This window comes from Oncorhynchus tshawytscha, linkage group LG26 (genome assembly GCF_018296145.1).
Source record: "Oncorhynchus tshawytscha isolate Ot180627B linkage group LG26, Otsh_v2.0, whole genome shotgun sequence".
In the NCBI taxonomy this organism is placed as follows: domain Eukaryota; kingdom Metazoa; phylum Chordata; class Actinopteri; order Salmoniformes; family Salmonidae; genus Oncorhynchus; species Oncorhynchus tshawytscha.
This window is the reverse complement of record NC_056454.1, coordinates 3,210,428-3,226,782: the sequence shown is the minus strand read 5'-3', so window position 1 is coordinate 3,226,782 and position 16,355 is coordinate 3,210,428. Positions and strand designations below refer to the sequence as shown.

The following is a 16,355-nucleotide window of genomic DNA, read 5'->3' as shown; positions in this document are numbered from 1 at the left end:
GGGGGGCAATGTAGCATTGTTGAATGCACTGTTGGTCAGGCAGCCAGACAGGCTGTCCATACAACTGTCAGAATACAGTATGTACACATACACACGTGTGTATGCACATGCACAGACACACAAACAGACAAGTATGTTTGTTTGACAAGGATGGTAACAGAACTCACAACGTCCTCAGTCTCCGTTCCAAAAACAGTATGTGTTTGAAAGGGTGTGTGTGTAATCATGCGTGCATGTATTTGTGATTGATGCAACTCCACAATCCAGCTGCCTGGTGTGTTTGAGACCCTTAGATGTGTGTGGTTCCTCATGTTGTGTCTTACTGGTCACAGATGTTCCATTAGGACTGCCGTAGGGTGTGTCTGTTAAAATATGTGTACATGCTTATTTTGACAGTTGTGTGTGTGCATGACGGCTTTTGTGTGTGTGTGTCTAACGTCTTGTGTTTGTGGTCGCAGATGTTCCACGAGGACTCGGCTGGAGGATGGCAGCTTGTTGCTGTGGACGTCAACAAACCACATGGCCGCGCACCAGCCTGCCTCCAGGTACAGACCTCTGAGATAATAGCAGCACCACTGTCATCACTCCTGAACATATCACATGAACACACAGACAGACAGTGCACTTCCCCAAACAAGGCCAAATTCTATTCAAATACAAAGTCTTTGGGGCGGAGCTCATTCGAATTAAACCCATTGTGCTTTGCAAGTGTTCATTTTATATTTACATTTGAGTAATTTAGCAGATGCTCTTATCCATAGCGACTTAAAGGCTCTCCATGGTCAATCCGCGGTCTGCAGTGGCCGTACAGCATTTTCTGCTATGTGGCCTCCACAGAAGTATTAGAATTTCATACTTGCGCTTCGAGGAGCTGTCATACGCAACCAATAAATTGGTCTGCACCGCACCGCTCATAGTGGGCTAATCGCTATAGCCATCCAGCTAATTACAAGCAACTGGCTAAACAAAAAGACAAGATGTTGGACAAGATGTTGGAGTCTGTTTCCCTGTGCTTGACATAGGAGCTCAGCCAAGATGGCATGAAGTAAAAAGGCTGCACCATTTCCCACCTGCATCTCCATCCCGAATCTCCCTATTTCCCCCCAGCAAAATTAGCCTACATTTAGGCTATTGTTTCTATGTGTATTTCACACTATGTTTAGGTAAAGGATTATAATGCTTGTGTGGAGGTCAAACCCCAACATGTTCATGTCATCAGCCAGCTGCATACGGTTAAAAACTACTTTGACTACCACCACTGATTTCTGTATATTAGCTATGCTACCAGCTTATACGAACAGTAGTTAGCATTTAGCACTCACTTTCTCTAAACCTGAAAAGGGACAACTAATAAATGTTATGCAGTGAAAATAGCCAAATATATATACATTTGATTTTAGTAACCGCATTGTGGGCCTGTTACAATACAAATATCCACTTTGTTTGATCAGATTTGTTGAATGTGCACCAATTCAACGTCCGTTTATCCCCTACGGTCTGCGTTCCATTAACCGCTTTAGCGCATCTATCGCTATCCCAAACCTTTCCCGGATTTCAAACACATTTTTGTGTCTTTGAAGTACCTACACAAGGTATCCTGATTAGCCTTTCATCAAAGTTCTCCATGTTTGTTGTCAAGGAAGTGATTTTGTGAAGTACAGGATGTACCGCCCCTATCTACCATCAACCAATCATGTCAATGCGGAGCTATGCGGAGTGCTCCGCAATGTTACAACATCTGGGAGGTGCACGGCGTCGCCGTACGGAGCTCGATTTGGCCTCTGCGAGCCTGCGGAGGATCCGCAGTTGCGCCACACCCTCTGTAGGGAGCCTCCATAAGGCATTTTCTGATCAAACATAAATTGGCATAAATTAGAATGTTTTAAAAAATACATTAATTTTGACACATCTTTAATGTATTTAGTAACTTTGTAATGTTGCCCATCTCTATATATACACACACACACACACACACACACACACACACACACACACACACACACACACACACACACACACACACACACACACACACACACACACACACACACACACACACACACACACACACACACACACAGGTTGAGGTCAGTTTGCCTCTATGAGGAGGACAGGGGAGGGAGGTATGATAAAAAATGAAAAGAGAAGTGAGTCAAGTGAAAAGATTGTGGCATCTCGGCTGTTTGTGACAGTTTCTGTGTGATTTATCTCCCCAAAATAGTGTGCCAGTAATGTACAGTAGGCCTAGCTATTCACTGTGCCAGTAATGTGCTATTCACTGTGCCAGTTTGAAGAAACATTTGTCCTTTTTGGCAGTCTGAGCTAGCAGAAGCAGCAGGACAAGATGCCACCATTGTCTGTCTGTCTGTCTGTCTGTCGGTCGGTCGGTCGGTCGGTCGGTCGGTCGGTCTGTCGGTCTGTCAAGGAGAACTCTCACTCACCCACACACCTTCGCTCTGTTTCAGTGGTGGGTTACCAGCTAGAATAAGAACAAAAGTTTTGTTTTCTGATCACATTCCCGTCAGACATTCCCAGTCTACTTAACATGAAACAGACAGAAATGACGTATTTACAAAAAATAATAATAATGTTGGTGTTAAATGAATTACAGTTAAGGCAGTTGCCTTTCCCCTTTAGAAAATCTATCGCTCCCCATAGAACATAGTTGACTTCCATTCTAGAGGAAGAACAGCTCCATTTCCAATGGTGCCTTAATGTAAGTTCTCCTTCAAAATCAGACCAGTGACAAAGAGACACACAGACAATGGTGGCTTCTTGTCCTGCTTCTGCTTCTAGTTCAGACTGCTAAAAAGGACAAATGTTTCTTCAAACTGGCACAATAGATGACAAACACACACACACAACTCTCCTCCCGACAGGCCTCTCCGACACACACAAACACAGCTTGTTACCACATTGTGGTTACATTTCCCTGTGTGACTTCAATAGGCACGTTGAAACAACTTAATAATGTGATTTTTGCCAGTGTTTTAATGCGTAGATGTGGCTGTAATGGCAAGGCTTGTGATAACCGATGAGTTTTAAATGACATATAAATGATAGCTGTGTTGTCGTCGACCTCCTGGTCGGACCGATCAGAATGGTCGGGCTTTAAAGATAAGGGGAAAGCAGCAGGCATGGCTTACAGCTGTCACAATGTTGATGCAGGAAAGGCCAAGCACTTGGTGTGAGTGACTGCCAACAGCGAGAGTGGGCGGGTAAGAGGAAAAAGAGGGGAGACAAAAAGAGAGGGAAGATAGAGAGGGGATAGAGTGAGTAGCTGGAGGACAAACTCCCAATGATGATGTATTATAATGTAAAAAATATCCACACGTCACAAAGACGAGCAAGCAGAAACACACACACACACACACACACACACACACACACACACACACATACACACATCTGCTGGTATGAAATGCCAAGTTCTACTCCCAAGCTGTTCTACAGATTCTTTCCCCAAGCCATAACACTGCCATAACAGTTAATGAAATGACTAACCGGACTATTGCATTGACCCTTTTTAGCACTGACTCTATGCACATTCACTGGACACTCACGCATACTTACACAGACACTCCAACACACACACGCGCAAAACACATGCAAAACACACACTACATACGCTTACACACGCAAAACACACACACATTCATATTGACAGCACAGACACACACTTTCACACTCTTCACATACGCTGCTGCTACTCTGTTTATTATCTATCCTGATTGCCTAGTCACTGTTACCCCTACCTACATGTACATATTACCTCAACTACCTCGTACCCCTGCACATTGACTCGGTACCGGTACTCCTTGTATATAGCCTTGTTATTGTTATTTATTGTGGTACTATATTTTTATTTGAGATTCTTTAAAGTAACCACTGTTTGCCTTGGAGAGCTTATTCAGTCAGCGCATAAAACTGCTTCGCCAGGCCAAATACACATGAATATCTTAAGTCTTTATATCTGTTATAGACATGTTTGTGCAATGGCAAACCCATAGGCCGTCAGGGTGTGACATGTTTGTGATTCAGAAAGGACAGCAGCCGTAATGCAGCACACTCATGTAGGAGAGTGCACTTTTTGTAAAACACAAAGAGCCAGTGGTGTAGTGGAGGATATATGCAGGTATAAACCGTGTACCCACTTTTTTTCAGTGGGCATTGCATATGCACACTTCTTAATCCCTATTGATATGTATCAAAGTAGTGTAGTGGAGTTATACGATTATTATCTATTACAATAGAGAAATAATGCACAAAGTAGCCTACACAATCGCAAAGCACGTGAAATATATTCTCAAGGGAGCCTCACACACAGCCTAGTTTCAGTAGAATATCATCTGCAGGCAGAAAGTGTGTGCAGCTCTCAACTGGTTGTTGCATGGAGAAAAAAACACAAAATAGCACAGTTGGTTAGGAGCAAAACGGAAGCCATCCAGTTAGTTTGGTGCAAAACAGAAGCCATCCCCTCCGACGCCATTCTAAGCAGACAAAAATGTGATGCTCTATAAAGAAAAGTATGATATAGAGTGAAAATCTAAAGAATCTGTATGAAAAGTCATAAAAAAACATAGGAAAACATTGGATTAGCAGTCCATTCACTCAGCCATAATAAGCCAGTTGGTCCCAATAATAACAAAACAAAAAACATTTAGCATTTCCCAATCAAAATGTACAACTATTACTTCCCATTGCAAAAAACATTTCAGCTTTAGCACACAAAGTAACCTCTTCAGTGTTAACCCTTTCCTTTCCAACAAAACCTGAAGAGATTAAATCAGAACATCATTGAAAATAGTAATAGAATTATTATTATTATTTATAATTCCTTAGCTCTTCTCTGAAGGCGTAGAATGCCCATTGTTCACCACTGTGTTTGGGTTAGTAATAATTTGTAGCGTGTCTCTATTTTCCATCAGCATGCATTTATTCTATCTGAATGTCTAAAGAATCCTTATGTTGTTCTGAAATATGAACACAGAAATACTGGACATTTTGATCTCTTATTATGGTGGTGATTTGACAAAATTACAATCATGGTCTTGAATTGGAATCCAATTTGTCTGGTCTCGGTCTTGACTCGGATCTGTTGTTCCCCTCCTGGTCACCGTCTTAACTCTGTCTCACCCCCTCTCCAGTCTTGGTCTTGAATCGTCTCACTTTAGGTGGTCTCTAACAAGCATTTCCCAGGGGCTAGAGAGATCGTGTGGAATATTCTAGGTCCTCAGTGATCAGGATGGTGGGGTAGATGGATACATAGGGATGCAGAAATGCACCAGCATGGTAATTGCAATACTGAACAGAATGTTGATAAACTGTAGTGTGCATCCGGATCCAAATAAGAATACAAACACTGCGTCCCAAATGACACCCTAATCCCTATATGGTGCACTACTTTTGACCACAACCCATAGTGCACAATGTAGGGAGTAGGGTGCCATTTGGAATGTACAGTGGTGTCATAAGTATTCACCCCCTTGGATTTCTTCACATTTATTTTGTTGCAAAGTGGAATTGAAATTGATAGAATTGTATCTACACAAAATGCCATGTAATGTGACTCATTTCAGTAAACTCTGAGTGTCACGCGTCACTACTCCACAGCATCCAGTTTGCTGAGTAGAGTGTTGGGGGCTATTTTTTAAATGACATCGCCGAAGTCAAGGATCGGTAGGATAGTCAGTTTTACGAGGGTAAGTTTGGCAGCATGAGTGAAGTAGGCTTTGTTGCGAAATAGTGCCTGTATGTAGCTTCGCTACTGTTATATCCTCGCTGCTGTATATAGCCTCGCTGCTGTATATAGCCTCGCTACTGTTATATCCTTGCTGCTGTATATAGCCTCGCTACTGTTATATCCTCGCTGCTGTATATAGCCTCTCTACTGTTATATCCTCGCTGATGTATATAGCCTCTCTACTGTTATATCCTCGCTGCTGTATGTAGCCTTGCTACTGTTATATCCTCGCTGCTGTATATAGCCTCGCTACTGTTATATCCTCACTGCTGTATATAGCCTCGCTACTGTTATATCCTCGCTGCTGTATATAGCCTCTCTACTGTTATATCCTCGCTGATGTATATAGCCTCTCTACTGTTATATCCTCGCTGCTGTATGTAGCCTTGCTACTGTTATATCCTCGCTGCTGTATATAGCCTCGCTACTGTTATATCCTCGCTGCTGTATATAGCCTCTCTACTGTTATATCCTCGCTGCTGTATATAGCGTCGCTACTGTTATATCCTCGCTGCTGTATATAGCCTCGCTACTGTTATATCCTCGCTGCTGTATATAGCCTCTCTACTGTTATATCCTCGCTGCTGTAGATAGCCTCTACTGTTATATCCTCGCTGCTGTATATAGCCTCTCTAACTGTTATATCCTCGCTGCTGTATATAACCTGTTATATCCTCGCTGCTGTATATAGCCTCGCTACTGTTATATCCTCGCTGCTGTATATAGCCTCGCTACTGTTATATCCTCGCTCCTGTATATAACCTCTCTACTGTTATATCCTCGCTGCTGTATATAGCCTCTCTACTGTTATATCCTCGCTGCTGTAGATAGCCTCTCTACTGTTATATCCTCGCTGCTGTATATAGCCTCTCTAACTGTTATATCCTCGCTGCTGTATATAACCTCTCTACTGTTATATCCTCGCTGCTGTATATAGCCTTGCTACTGTTATATCCTCGCTCCTGTATATAACCTCTCTACTGTTATATCCTCTCTGCTGTATGTAGCATCGCTACTGTTGTATCCTCGCTGCTGTATATAGCCTTGCTACTGTTATATCCTCGCTGCTGTATATAGCCTCGCTACTGTTATATCCTCGCTGCTGTATATAGCCTCTCTACTGTTATATCCTCGCTGTGTATATAGCCGCTACTGTTATATCCTCGCTGCTGTATATAGCCTCGCTACTGTTATATCCTCGCTGCTGTATATAGCCTCTCTACTGTTATATCCTCGCTGCTGTAGATAGCCTCTCTACTGTTATATCCTCGCTGCTGTATATAGCCTCTCTAACTGTTATATCCTCGCTGCTGTATATAACCTCTCTACCGTTATATCCTCGCTGCTGTATATAGCCTCGCTACTGTTATATCCTCGCTGCTGTATATAGCCTCGCTACTGTTATATCCTCGCTCCTGTATATAACCTCTACTGTTATATCCTGCTGCTGTATATAGCCTCTCTACTGTTATATCCTCGCTGCTGTAGATAGCCTCTACTGTTATATCCTCGCTGCTGTATATAGCCTCTCTAACTGTTATATCCTCGCTGCTATATAACCTCTCTACTGTTATATCCTCGCTGCTGTATATAGCCTTGCTACTGTTATATCCTCGCTCCTGTATATAACCTCTCTACTGTTATATCCTCTCTGCTGTATGTAGCATCGCTACTGTTGTATCCTCGCTGCTGTATATAGCCTTGCTACTGTTATATCCTCGCTCCTGTATATAGCCTCTCTAACTGTTATATCCTCGCTGCTGTATATAACCTCTCTACTGTTATATCCTCTCTGCTGTATGTAGCATCGCTACTGTTGTATCCTCGCTGCTGTATATAGCCTTGCTACTGTTATATCCTCGCTCCTGTATATAGCCTTGCTACTGTTATATCCTCGCTGCTGTATATATCCTCGCTACTGTTATATCCTCTCTGCTGTATATAGCGTCGCTACTGTTGTATCCTCGCTGCTGTATATAGCCTTGCTACTGTTATATCCTCGCTCCTGTATATAGCCTCGCTACTGTTATATCCTCGCTGCTGTATATAGCCTCGCTACTGTTATATCCTCGCTGCTGTATATAGCCTCGCTACTGTTATATCCTTGCTGCTGTATATATCCTCGCTACTGTTATATCCTCGCTGCTGTATATAGCGTCGCTACTGTTATATCCTCGCTGATGTATATAGCCTCTCTACTGTTATATCCTCGCTGATGTATATAGCCTCTCTACTGTTATATCCTCGCTCCTGTATATAGCCTTGCTACTGTTATATCCTCGCTCCTGTATATATCCTCTCTACTGTTATATCCTCGCTGCTGTATATATCCTCTCTACTGTTATATCCTCGCTGCTGTATATAGCCTCGCTACTGTTATTTTTCACTGTCTTTTTTTCAGTTTTTTTTATTTCTTTACTTAGCTATTGTTCACCTAATACCTTTTTTGCACTGTTGGTTAGAGCCTGTAAATAAGCATTTCACTGTAAAGTCTACACCTGTTGTATTCGTGGCACGTGACAAATAAACTTAGATTTGATTGACAGACAGACGGAGAGATAGTCAATCACACGTGGATCGACATCACTATTTCGGGAAATTCTCAGTGTAAGACTGCCATTTGTGGGCGGGCATAATTACCTGGCATCTGAAGAGCAATCACACCCGTTGCTTTCAGACGAAAATTGTGGAGAGTTGACAGGCAGACAGTGCAGTTCAATCTCGGGGCTATGCTGTCTCTGTATGTTTGCGGGGGAAGTGAAGTGTGGTGTTGTTTTCCGCTCTGGCAGCCTTTAGAGTAATTGGTCATCATACGATTAGAACATTCTAGGGCTGGCAGGTGGGCTCTACCTGCACTGTCTGTATTTTCTGTCAGTCTGCATTTGTGTGTCAGTCTGTCTGTTTTCCTGCTTGTACATGTGCATGCATGCCTGTCAGTCTGTCCATTCTTCCTTCTCTCACTCTCTCTCTGTCTGTCTGTATGCCTTTTTGTCTGTTTGTTTTTTGGTCGATCCATGTGTGATTGACAGGTAGACAGAGAGACAGTCAATCTCACTGTCCGTCCGTCCATCTATCTGTCTCTACGCGTGTCCGTCTTTCCGTCTGACTATTGGTACATTGCGATGCAGCAGGTAATTGTGAAAACACCTGCTCATTCTGGAACCAGATCAGGACACTGTAGAGTTCCCTGATGAGGAGATGACTGCTACAGAAATAGCTTGGAACAGAAATAGCCATGACATGTATCATCTCAGTGATGGGATTGGTTGCCATTGATGCCAATGTACATACGATCCCGGATGAGCCCCCAAGAAGTGTGAACTTGCCCCGTACATCTCCTAATCTGACATGAAGCTGTAGAGGGGAACTGTCTAACCGACTTTACTACTCAAAATAGTTTGTTGTTTTGGGTTGGTGTTGGGGATATTTCTTGTTTGGTAAAATAACCACACACTGTGAGAATACAGTGACATCAAAAAGTATTCATACCCCATGATTTATTCCACATTTAGTTGTTACAGTCTGAATTCAAAATGTTTCATACCCATCTATACACCATACCCCATAATGACAAATTGAAAACGTGTTTTTAGAAAATGTGGCAAATGTATTGACAATTACGTCGTAACTTGCCTGGTTAAATAAAGGTTAAATAAAATCTGTACAAATGTATTTTTATTTATCTAATTTACATAAATATTCACACCCCTGAGTCAATACTTTGTAGAAGCCCTTTTTGCAGTGATTACAGCTGTGAGTCTTTCTGGGTAAGTCTCTTAAGAGCTTTTCACATCTGGATTGTGCAACATTTGCCCATAATTATTCAATCTCTGTCAAATTGGTTGTTGATCATTGCAAGACAGCCATAACCATTTTCAGGTCTTGCCATAGATTTTCAAGTCAATTTAAGTTAAAACAGTCATTTGTTATTGGTTACATACACATATTTAGAAGATGTTATTGCGGTTATAGTGGAATGCTTGTGTTCCTAGCTCTGAGAGTGCAGTGATATCTAACAATACACAAATCTATAAATATTAGGATGAGCAATGTCGGAGTGACATGGAATAAAATACAGCAGAATAGAATACTATAGAATAGAATAGAATAGAATAGAGTTGAAGTCGGAAGTTTACATACACCTTAGCCAAATACATTAAAACTCAGTTTTTCACAATTCCTGACATTTATCCTAGTAAAAATACCCTGTCTTAGGTCAGTTACGATCACCACTTTATTTTAAGAATTTGAAATGTAAGAATAATAGTAGAAAGAATGATTTATTTCAGCTTTTATTTCTTTCATCACATTCCCAGTGGGTCAAAATGCTACCAATTAGTATTTGGTAGCATTAAGCATTAAATTGTTTAACTTGGGTCAAATATTTCAGGTAGCCTTCTACAAGCTTCCCACAATAAGTTGGGTGCATTTTGGCCCATTCCTCCTGACAGAGCTGGTGTAACTGAGTCAGGTTTGTAGGCCTCCTTGCTCGCACACACTTTTTCTGTTCTGCCCACAAATGTTCTATAGGATTGAGGTCAGGGCTTTGTGATGGCCACTCCAATACCTTGAATTTGTTGTCCTTAAGCCATTTTGCCACAAAAATTGAAGTAGGCTTGGTCATTGTCCATCATTGTCCATTTGGAAGACCCATTTGCAACCAAGCTTTAACTTCCTGACTGATGTCTTGAGGTGTTGCTTCAATATATCCACATAATTGTCCTGCCTCATAATGCCATCTATTTTGTGAAGTGCACCAGTCCCTCCTGCAGCAAAGCACCCCCACAATATGATGCTGCCATTCCTGTGCTTTACGGTTGGGATGGTTTTCGTCGGCTTGCAATCCTCCCCCTTTTTCCTCCAAACATAACAATGGTCATTATGGCCAAACAGTTCTATTTTTGTTTCATCAGACCAGAGGATATTTCCCAAAAAGTATGATCTTTGTCCCCATGTGCAGTTGTAAACCGTATTCTGGCTTTTTTAGGGTGGTTTTGGAGCAGTGGCTTCTTCCTTACTGAGTGGCCTTTCAGGTTATGTCAATATAGGACTCGTTTTTACTGTGGATATAGATACTTTTGTACCTGTTTCCTCCAGCATCTTCACAATGTCCTTTGCTGTTGTTCTGGGATTGATTTACACTTTTTGCACCAAAGTATGTTCATCTGGTCCCATGGTGTTTATACTTGCAAACTATTGTTTGTACAGATGTCCCTTCAGGCGTTTGGAAATTGCTCCCAAGGATGAACCAGACTTGTGAGGTCTACACATTTTGTTTTCTGAGTTCTTGGCTGATTTCTTTTGATTTTTCCATGATGTCAAGCAAAGAAGCATTGAGTTTGAAGGTAGGTCTTGAAATACATCCACAGGTACACCTCCAATTGACTCAAATAATGTCAATTAGCCTGTAAGACGCTTCTAAAGCCATGACATCATTTTCTGTAATTTTACTAGCTGTTTAAAGACACAGTCAACTTGGTGTATGTAAACTTCTGACTCCTTGGAATTGTGATACAGTGAATGATGTGAAATAATCTGTCTGTAAAGAATTGCTGGAAAAATTCCTTGTGTCATGCACAAAGTAGTTTTCCTAACCGACTTCCCAAATCTATAGTTTAACAAGACATTTGTGGAGTGGTTGAAAAGCTAGTTTTAATGACTCCAACCTAAGTGTATGTAAACTTCAGACTTCAAGTGTATGAGATGAGTGAAGCAGTATGTAAACATTATTAAAGAGGCTAGTGTTCCATTATTAAAGTGGCCAATGATTCTATGTATATAGGGCAGCATCCTCTAAAGTGCAGGGCTGAGTATCTGGGTGGTAATCGGGTAGCGATGGCTATTTAACAGTCTGATGGCCTTGAGATAGAAGCTGTTTAGTCTCTCAGTCGCTGCTTTGATGCACCTGTACTGACCTTGCCTTCCTGATGAAAGCGGGGTGAGCAGGCTGTGACTCGGGTGGTTGATGCCCTTGTTGATCTTTTTGGCGTTCCTGTGACATTGGGTGCTGTAGGTGTCCTAGAGGACAGGTAGTTTGCACCTGGTGATGCGTTGTGCAGACCGCATGACACTCTGGAGAGCCCTGCGGTTGTGGGCTGTGTAGTTGCCGTACCAGAGGGTTGTGAGGGTCTTAGGGACCAAGCCAAATTTCTGTGTGGGTGGACCATTTCAGATTGTCATTGATGTGGACTTGGAACTTGAAGCTTTCCACCTTCTCCACTGTGGTTCCGTCAATTTGGATAGGTGTGTGCTCCCTCTGCTGTTTCCTGAAGTCCATGATCAGCTCCTTTGTTTTGAAGTCTTTGAGGGAGGGTTTATTTTCACGGCACCTCTCCACCATGGCCCTCACCTCCTCCCTGTAGTCTGTCTCGTCATTGTTGCTAATCAGGCCTATTACTGTTGTGTCGTCTGCAAACTTGATGATTGAGTTGGAGGCGTGCATGGCCACGCAGTCATGGGTGAACAGGGAGTACAGGAGGAGGCTGAGGACGCACCATTGTGGGGCTGTGTTGAGAGTCAGCAAAGTGGATATGTTGTTTCTTACCTTCACCACCTGGGGTGGGTCGGCATGAAGTTCAGGACCCAGTTTCACAGGGCGGGGTTCAGACCCAGGGCCAAAGTTTAATGATGAGCTTGGAGGGCACTATGGTGTTGAATGCTGAGCTAAAGTCAATGAACAGCATTCTTACATAGGTATTCCTCTTAGGGCAGTGTGCAGCGTAATGACGATTGTATCGTCTGTGGATCTATTGGGGCGCTATACAAATTGAAGTTGGTCTAGGGTGTCAGTTAAGGTAGAGGTTATATGACTTAACTAGCCTCTCAAAGCACTTCATGATGACAGAAGTGAGTGCTACTGGACAGTAGTTAATTAGTTCAGTTACCTGTGGTTTCTTTGGGAACAGGAACAATGGTGGATATCTTGAAGCAAGTGGGGACAGCAGACTGGGATACGTAGAGATTGAATATGTCCGTGAACACTCAAGCCAGCTTGTCTGCGCATGCTCTGAGGACGCGGCTAGGGATGCCATCTGGGCCAGCAGCCTTGTGAGGGTTAACACTCTTAAATGTCTTGCTCATGTTGGCCACAGAGAATGAGAGCCCACAGTCCTTGGAAGCGGGCCTCGTCGGTGGCACTGTGTTATCCTCAAAGTGGGCAAAGAAGGTGTTTCGGTTGTCCTGGAGCAAGACGTCGTTGTCCCCGATGTGGCTGGTTTTCCTTTTGTAATCCACGGTTGTGTGTAGACCCTGCCACATATGTCTCATGTCTGAGCCGTTGAAGTGTGACTCCACTTTGTCGCTGTACTGATGTTTTGCCTGTTTGATTGCCTTATGGAGGGAATAAATACACTGTTTAAATTCAACCATATTCCCAGTCATCTTGCCATGGTTAAATGTGGCTGTTCGCGCTTTCAGTTTTGCACGTATGTTACCATCTATTCACAGTTTCTGGTTTGGGTAAGTTTTGTCAGAATGGGAACAACATCCACTATACACTTCCTATTGAACTCAGTCAGCGTGTCCGTGTGTACGTTAATGTAATTCTCAGAGGCTACCCGGAACATATCCCAGTCAAGGGTCAAAACAATCTTGAAGCATGAATTCCGATTGGTTAGACCAGCTTTGAATAGACCTCAATACGGGTGCTTCCTGTTTGACTTTCTGTCTATAGTAATGGAGGAGCAAAATGGAGTTGTGAACTGATTTGCTGAAGGGAGGGCGGGGGAGGGCCTTGTAGACATTTTGAAAGGGGGAGTAGCAGTGGTCAAGTGTTTTACCAGAGTATGTACTACAGTCAATCTGTGGATATAACATCGGTAGCGTTTTCCTCAAATTTGCTTTGTTAATTTCCCCATCTACAATAAATGCGGCCTCAGGATTTGTGTTTTCCAGTTTGCATGAAGTCCAGTGTAGGTCCTTGAGGGCCATCGTGGTATTGGCTTGAGGTGGAATATACACGGCTGTGATTATAACCACAGAGAATGTTCTTGGAAGATAATGCGGTCTGCATTTGATTGGGAAGTATTATAGGTCGGGTGAACAAAAGGACTTGAGTTTCTGTACGTTATCACAATCAGACCATATGTAGTTAATCATGAAACCAACATCACCGTCCTTCTTTCCAGAGAGTTCTTTATTCCTGTCTGCGCGATGTACTGAGCTGTATGTACGGGGACAGTATATCCCGAGAGGGCCATGATTCAGTGAAACAGAGTATGTTACAGTTCCTGATGTGTCTCTCTGGAAGGAGATCCTCGCCCTGAGCTCTTCTACTTTATTGTCCAAAGACTGAACTTTAGCGAGTAATATACTCAGAAGCGGTGGATGGTGTGCACATGTCCTGAGTCGAACTAGAAGTCCACTCCGAATTACTCTTCTCCACCGGTGGTGTCTTTGAGCAGCCTCTAGTATAAGTTAAATTGCCCTGGGGGGTACGAGCAAAGGATCCAATTTGGCAAAGTCGTGTTCCTGGTCATAATGCTGGTTGGTGAGTTACCGCCGCTCTGATATCCAAAAGTTTTTTACGGCTGTATGTAATAAGACAAAAGAGCTGTAAGAAATAACTCACAAAAAAACAAAATACTGCAAAGTTGCTTAGGAGCTAGAAGCAGAGCTGCCACTTCTGTCGACGCCATCTTGCAACCACTCCGGAACATTCACTGTCTTTTTGGTAAGCAACCCCAATGTAGATTTGGTCTTGTGTTTAAGGTTATCCTGTCTGGGGCAGGCGTGCCGCTAGCGACCCACCTCAACAACATCCAGTGAAATTGCAGAGCGCCAAATTCAAAATACAGAAATAGTCATAATAAACATTCATAAAAAGTGTTATACATCGGTTTAACCTGTTGCAACGAGCAATCCCGTATCCGGGATCTTAAGTATAGCCTCAAGCTCATTAGCATAACGCAACGTTAACTATTCATGTAAATCGCAAATGAAATGAAATAAATATATTGGCTCTCAAGTTTAGCCTTTTGTTAACAACACTGTCATCTCAGATTTCCAAAATATGCTTTTCAACCATAGCAAAACAAGCATTTGTGTAAGAGTATTGATAGCTAGCATAGCATTAAGCCTAGCATTCAGCAGGCAACATTTTCACAAAAACAAGAAAAGCATTCAAATAAAATCATTTACCTTTGAAGAACTTCGGATGTTTTCAATGAGGAGACTCTCAGTTAGATAGCAAATGTTCAGTTTTTCCAAAAAGATTATTTGTGTAGGAGAAATCGCTCCGTTTTGTTCATCACGTTTGGCTAAGAAAAAAACCCGTATCCGGGAGTGTAATTATAGCCTCAAGCTCATTACCATAACGCAACATTAACTATTCATGAAAATCGCAAATGAAATGAAATAAATATATTGGCTCTCAAGCTTAGCCTTTTGTTAACAACACTGTCATCTCAGATTTTCAAAATATGCTTTTCAACCATAGCAAAACAAGCATTTGTGTAAGAGTATTGATAGCTAGCATAGCATTAAGCCTAGCATTCAGCAGGCAACATTTTCACAAAAACAAGAAAAGCATTCAAATAAAATCATTTACCTTTGAAGAACTTCGGATGTTTTCAATGAGGAGACTCTCAGTTAGATAGAAAATGTTCAGTTTTTCCAAAAAGATTATTTGTGTAGGAGAAATCGCTCCGTTTTGTTCATCACGTTTGGCTGAGAAAAAAATCGAAAATTCCAAATTAACTCCATAATATCGACAGAAACATGGCAAACGTTGTTTAGAATCAATCCTCAAGGTGTTTTTCACATATCTATTCGATGATAAGTCAGTTTGGTTTCTCCTCTGAATCACATGGGAAAATACATGCAGCTGGAGATTACGCACCAATTTCGACAGAGGACACCAGGTGGACACCTGGTAAATGTAGTCTCTTATGGTCAATCTTCCAATGATATGCCTACAAATACGTCACAATGCTGCAGACACCTTGGGGAAACGACAGAAAGTGTAGGCTCGTTCCTGGCGCATTCACAGCCATATAAGGAGACATTGGAACACAGCGCCTCAAAAATCTGGCTCACTTCCTGTTTGAAGTTTCATCTTGGTTTCACCTGTAGCATTAGTTCTGTGGCACTCACAGACAATATCTTTGCAGTTTTGTAAACGTCAGAGTGTTTTCTTTCCAAAGCTGTCAATTATATGCATATTCGAGCATCTTTTCGTGACAAAATATCTTGTTTAAAATGGGGACGTTTTTTTATCCATAAATTAAAAGAGCGCCCCCTATATCCAAGAAGTTAAGATTAAATTCTTGTTATTCCAGCTGCTTTGTCAGATTTCAAAAAGGCTTTAACGGCGAAAGCACACCAATGCGATTATCTGAAGACAGCGCCGCGCTTACAAAAGCATACAAACATTTTCCAACCGAGTAGAGGAGTCACGAAATTCAGAAATAGCGATAAAATGAATCACTTACCTTTGAAGATCTTAATATGGTTGCAGTCACAAGAGTCCCAGCTACACAATAAATGTTTGTTCTGTTCGATTAAAGTCCCTCTTTATATCCCAAAAACTCTGTTTTGTTGGTGCGTTTTGTTCAGTAATCTGCTGGCTCAAAGGCGGTCAAAACATGCAGACGAATACATCCTAATAGTACCG

At 42.1% G+C, this 16,355-nt stretch overlaps 1 protein-coding gene across 3 annotated transcripts in view; it reads left to right on the top strand.

Moving 5' to 3' along the window:
• Nucleotides 1–16,355, top strand: part of nalcn (sodium leak channel, non-selective) — a 277,670-nt gene that overhangs the window by 79,014 nt on the left and 182,301 nt on the right. For all 3 annotated transcript variants that reach the window (XM_024388657.2, XM_042306734.1, XM_024388656.2), the window contains one exon: nt 459–545. In XM_024388657.2, coding sequence (XP_024244425.1) covers nt 459–545 — 87 coding nt within the window. The remainder of the gene's footprint in view (nt 1–458; nt 546–16,355) is intronic.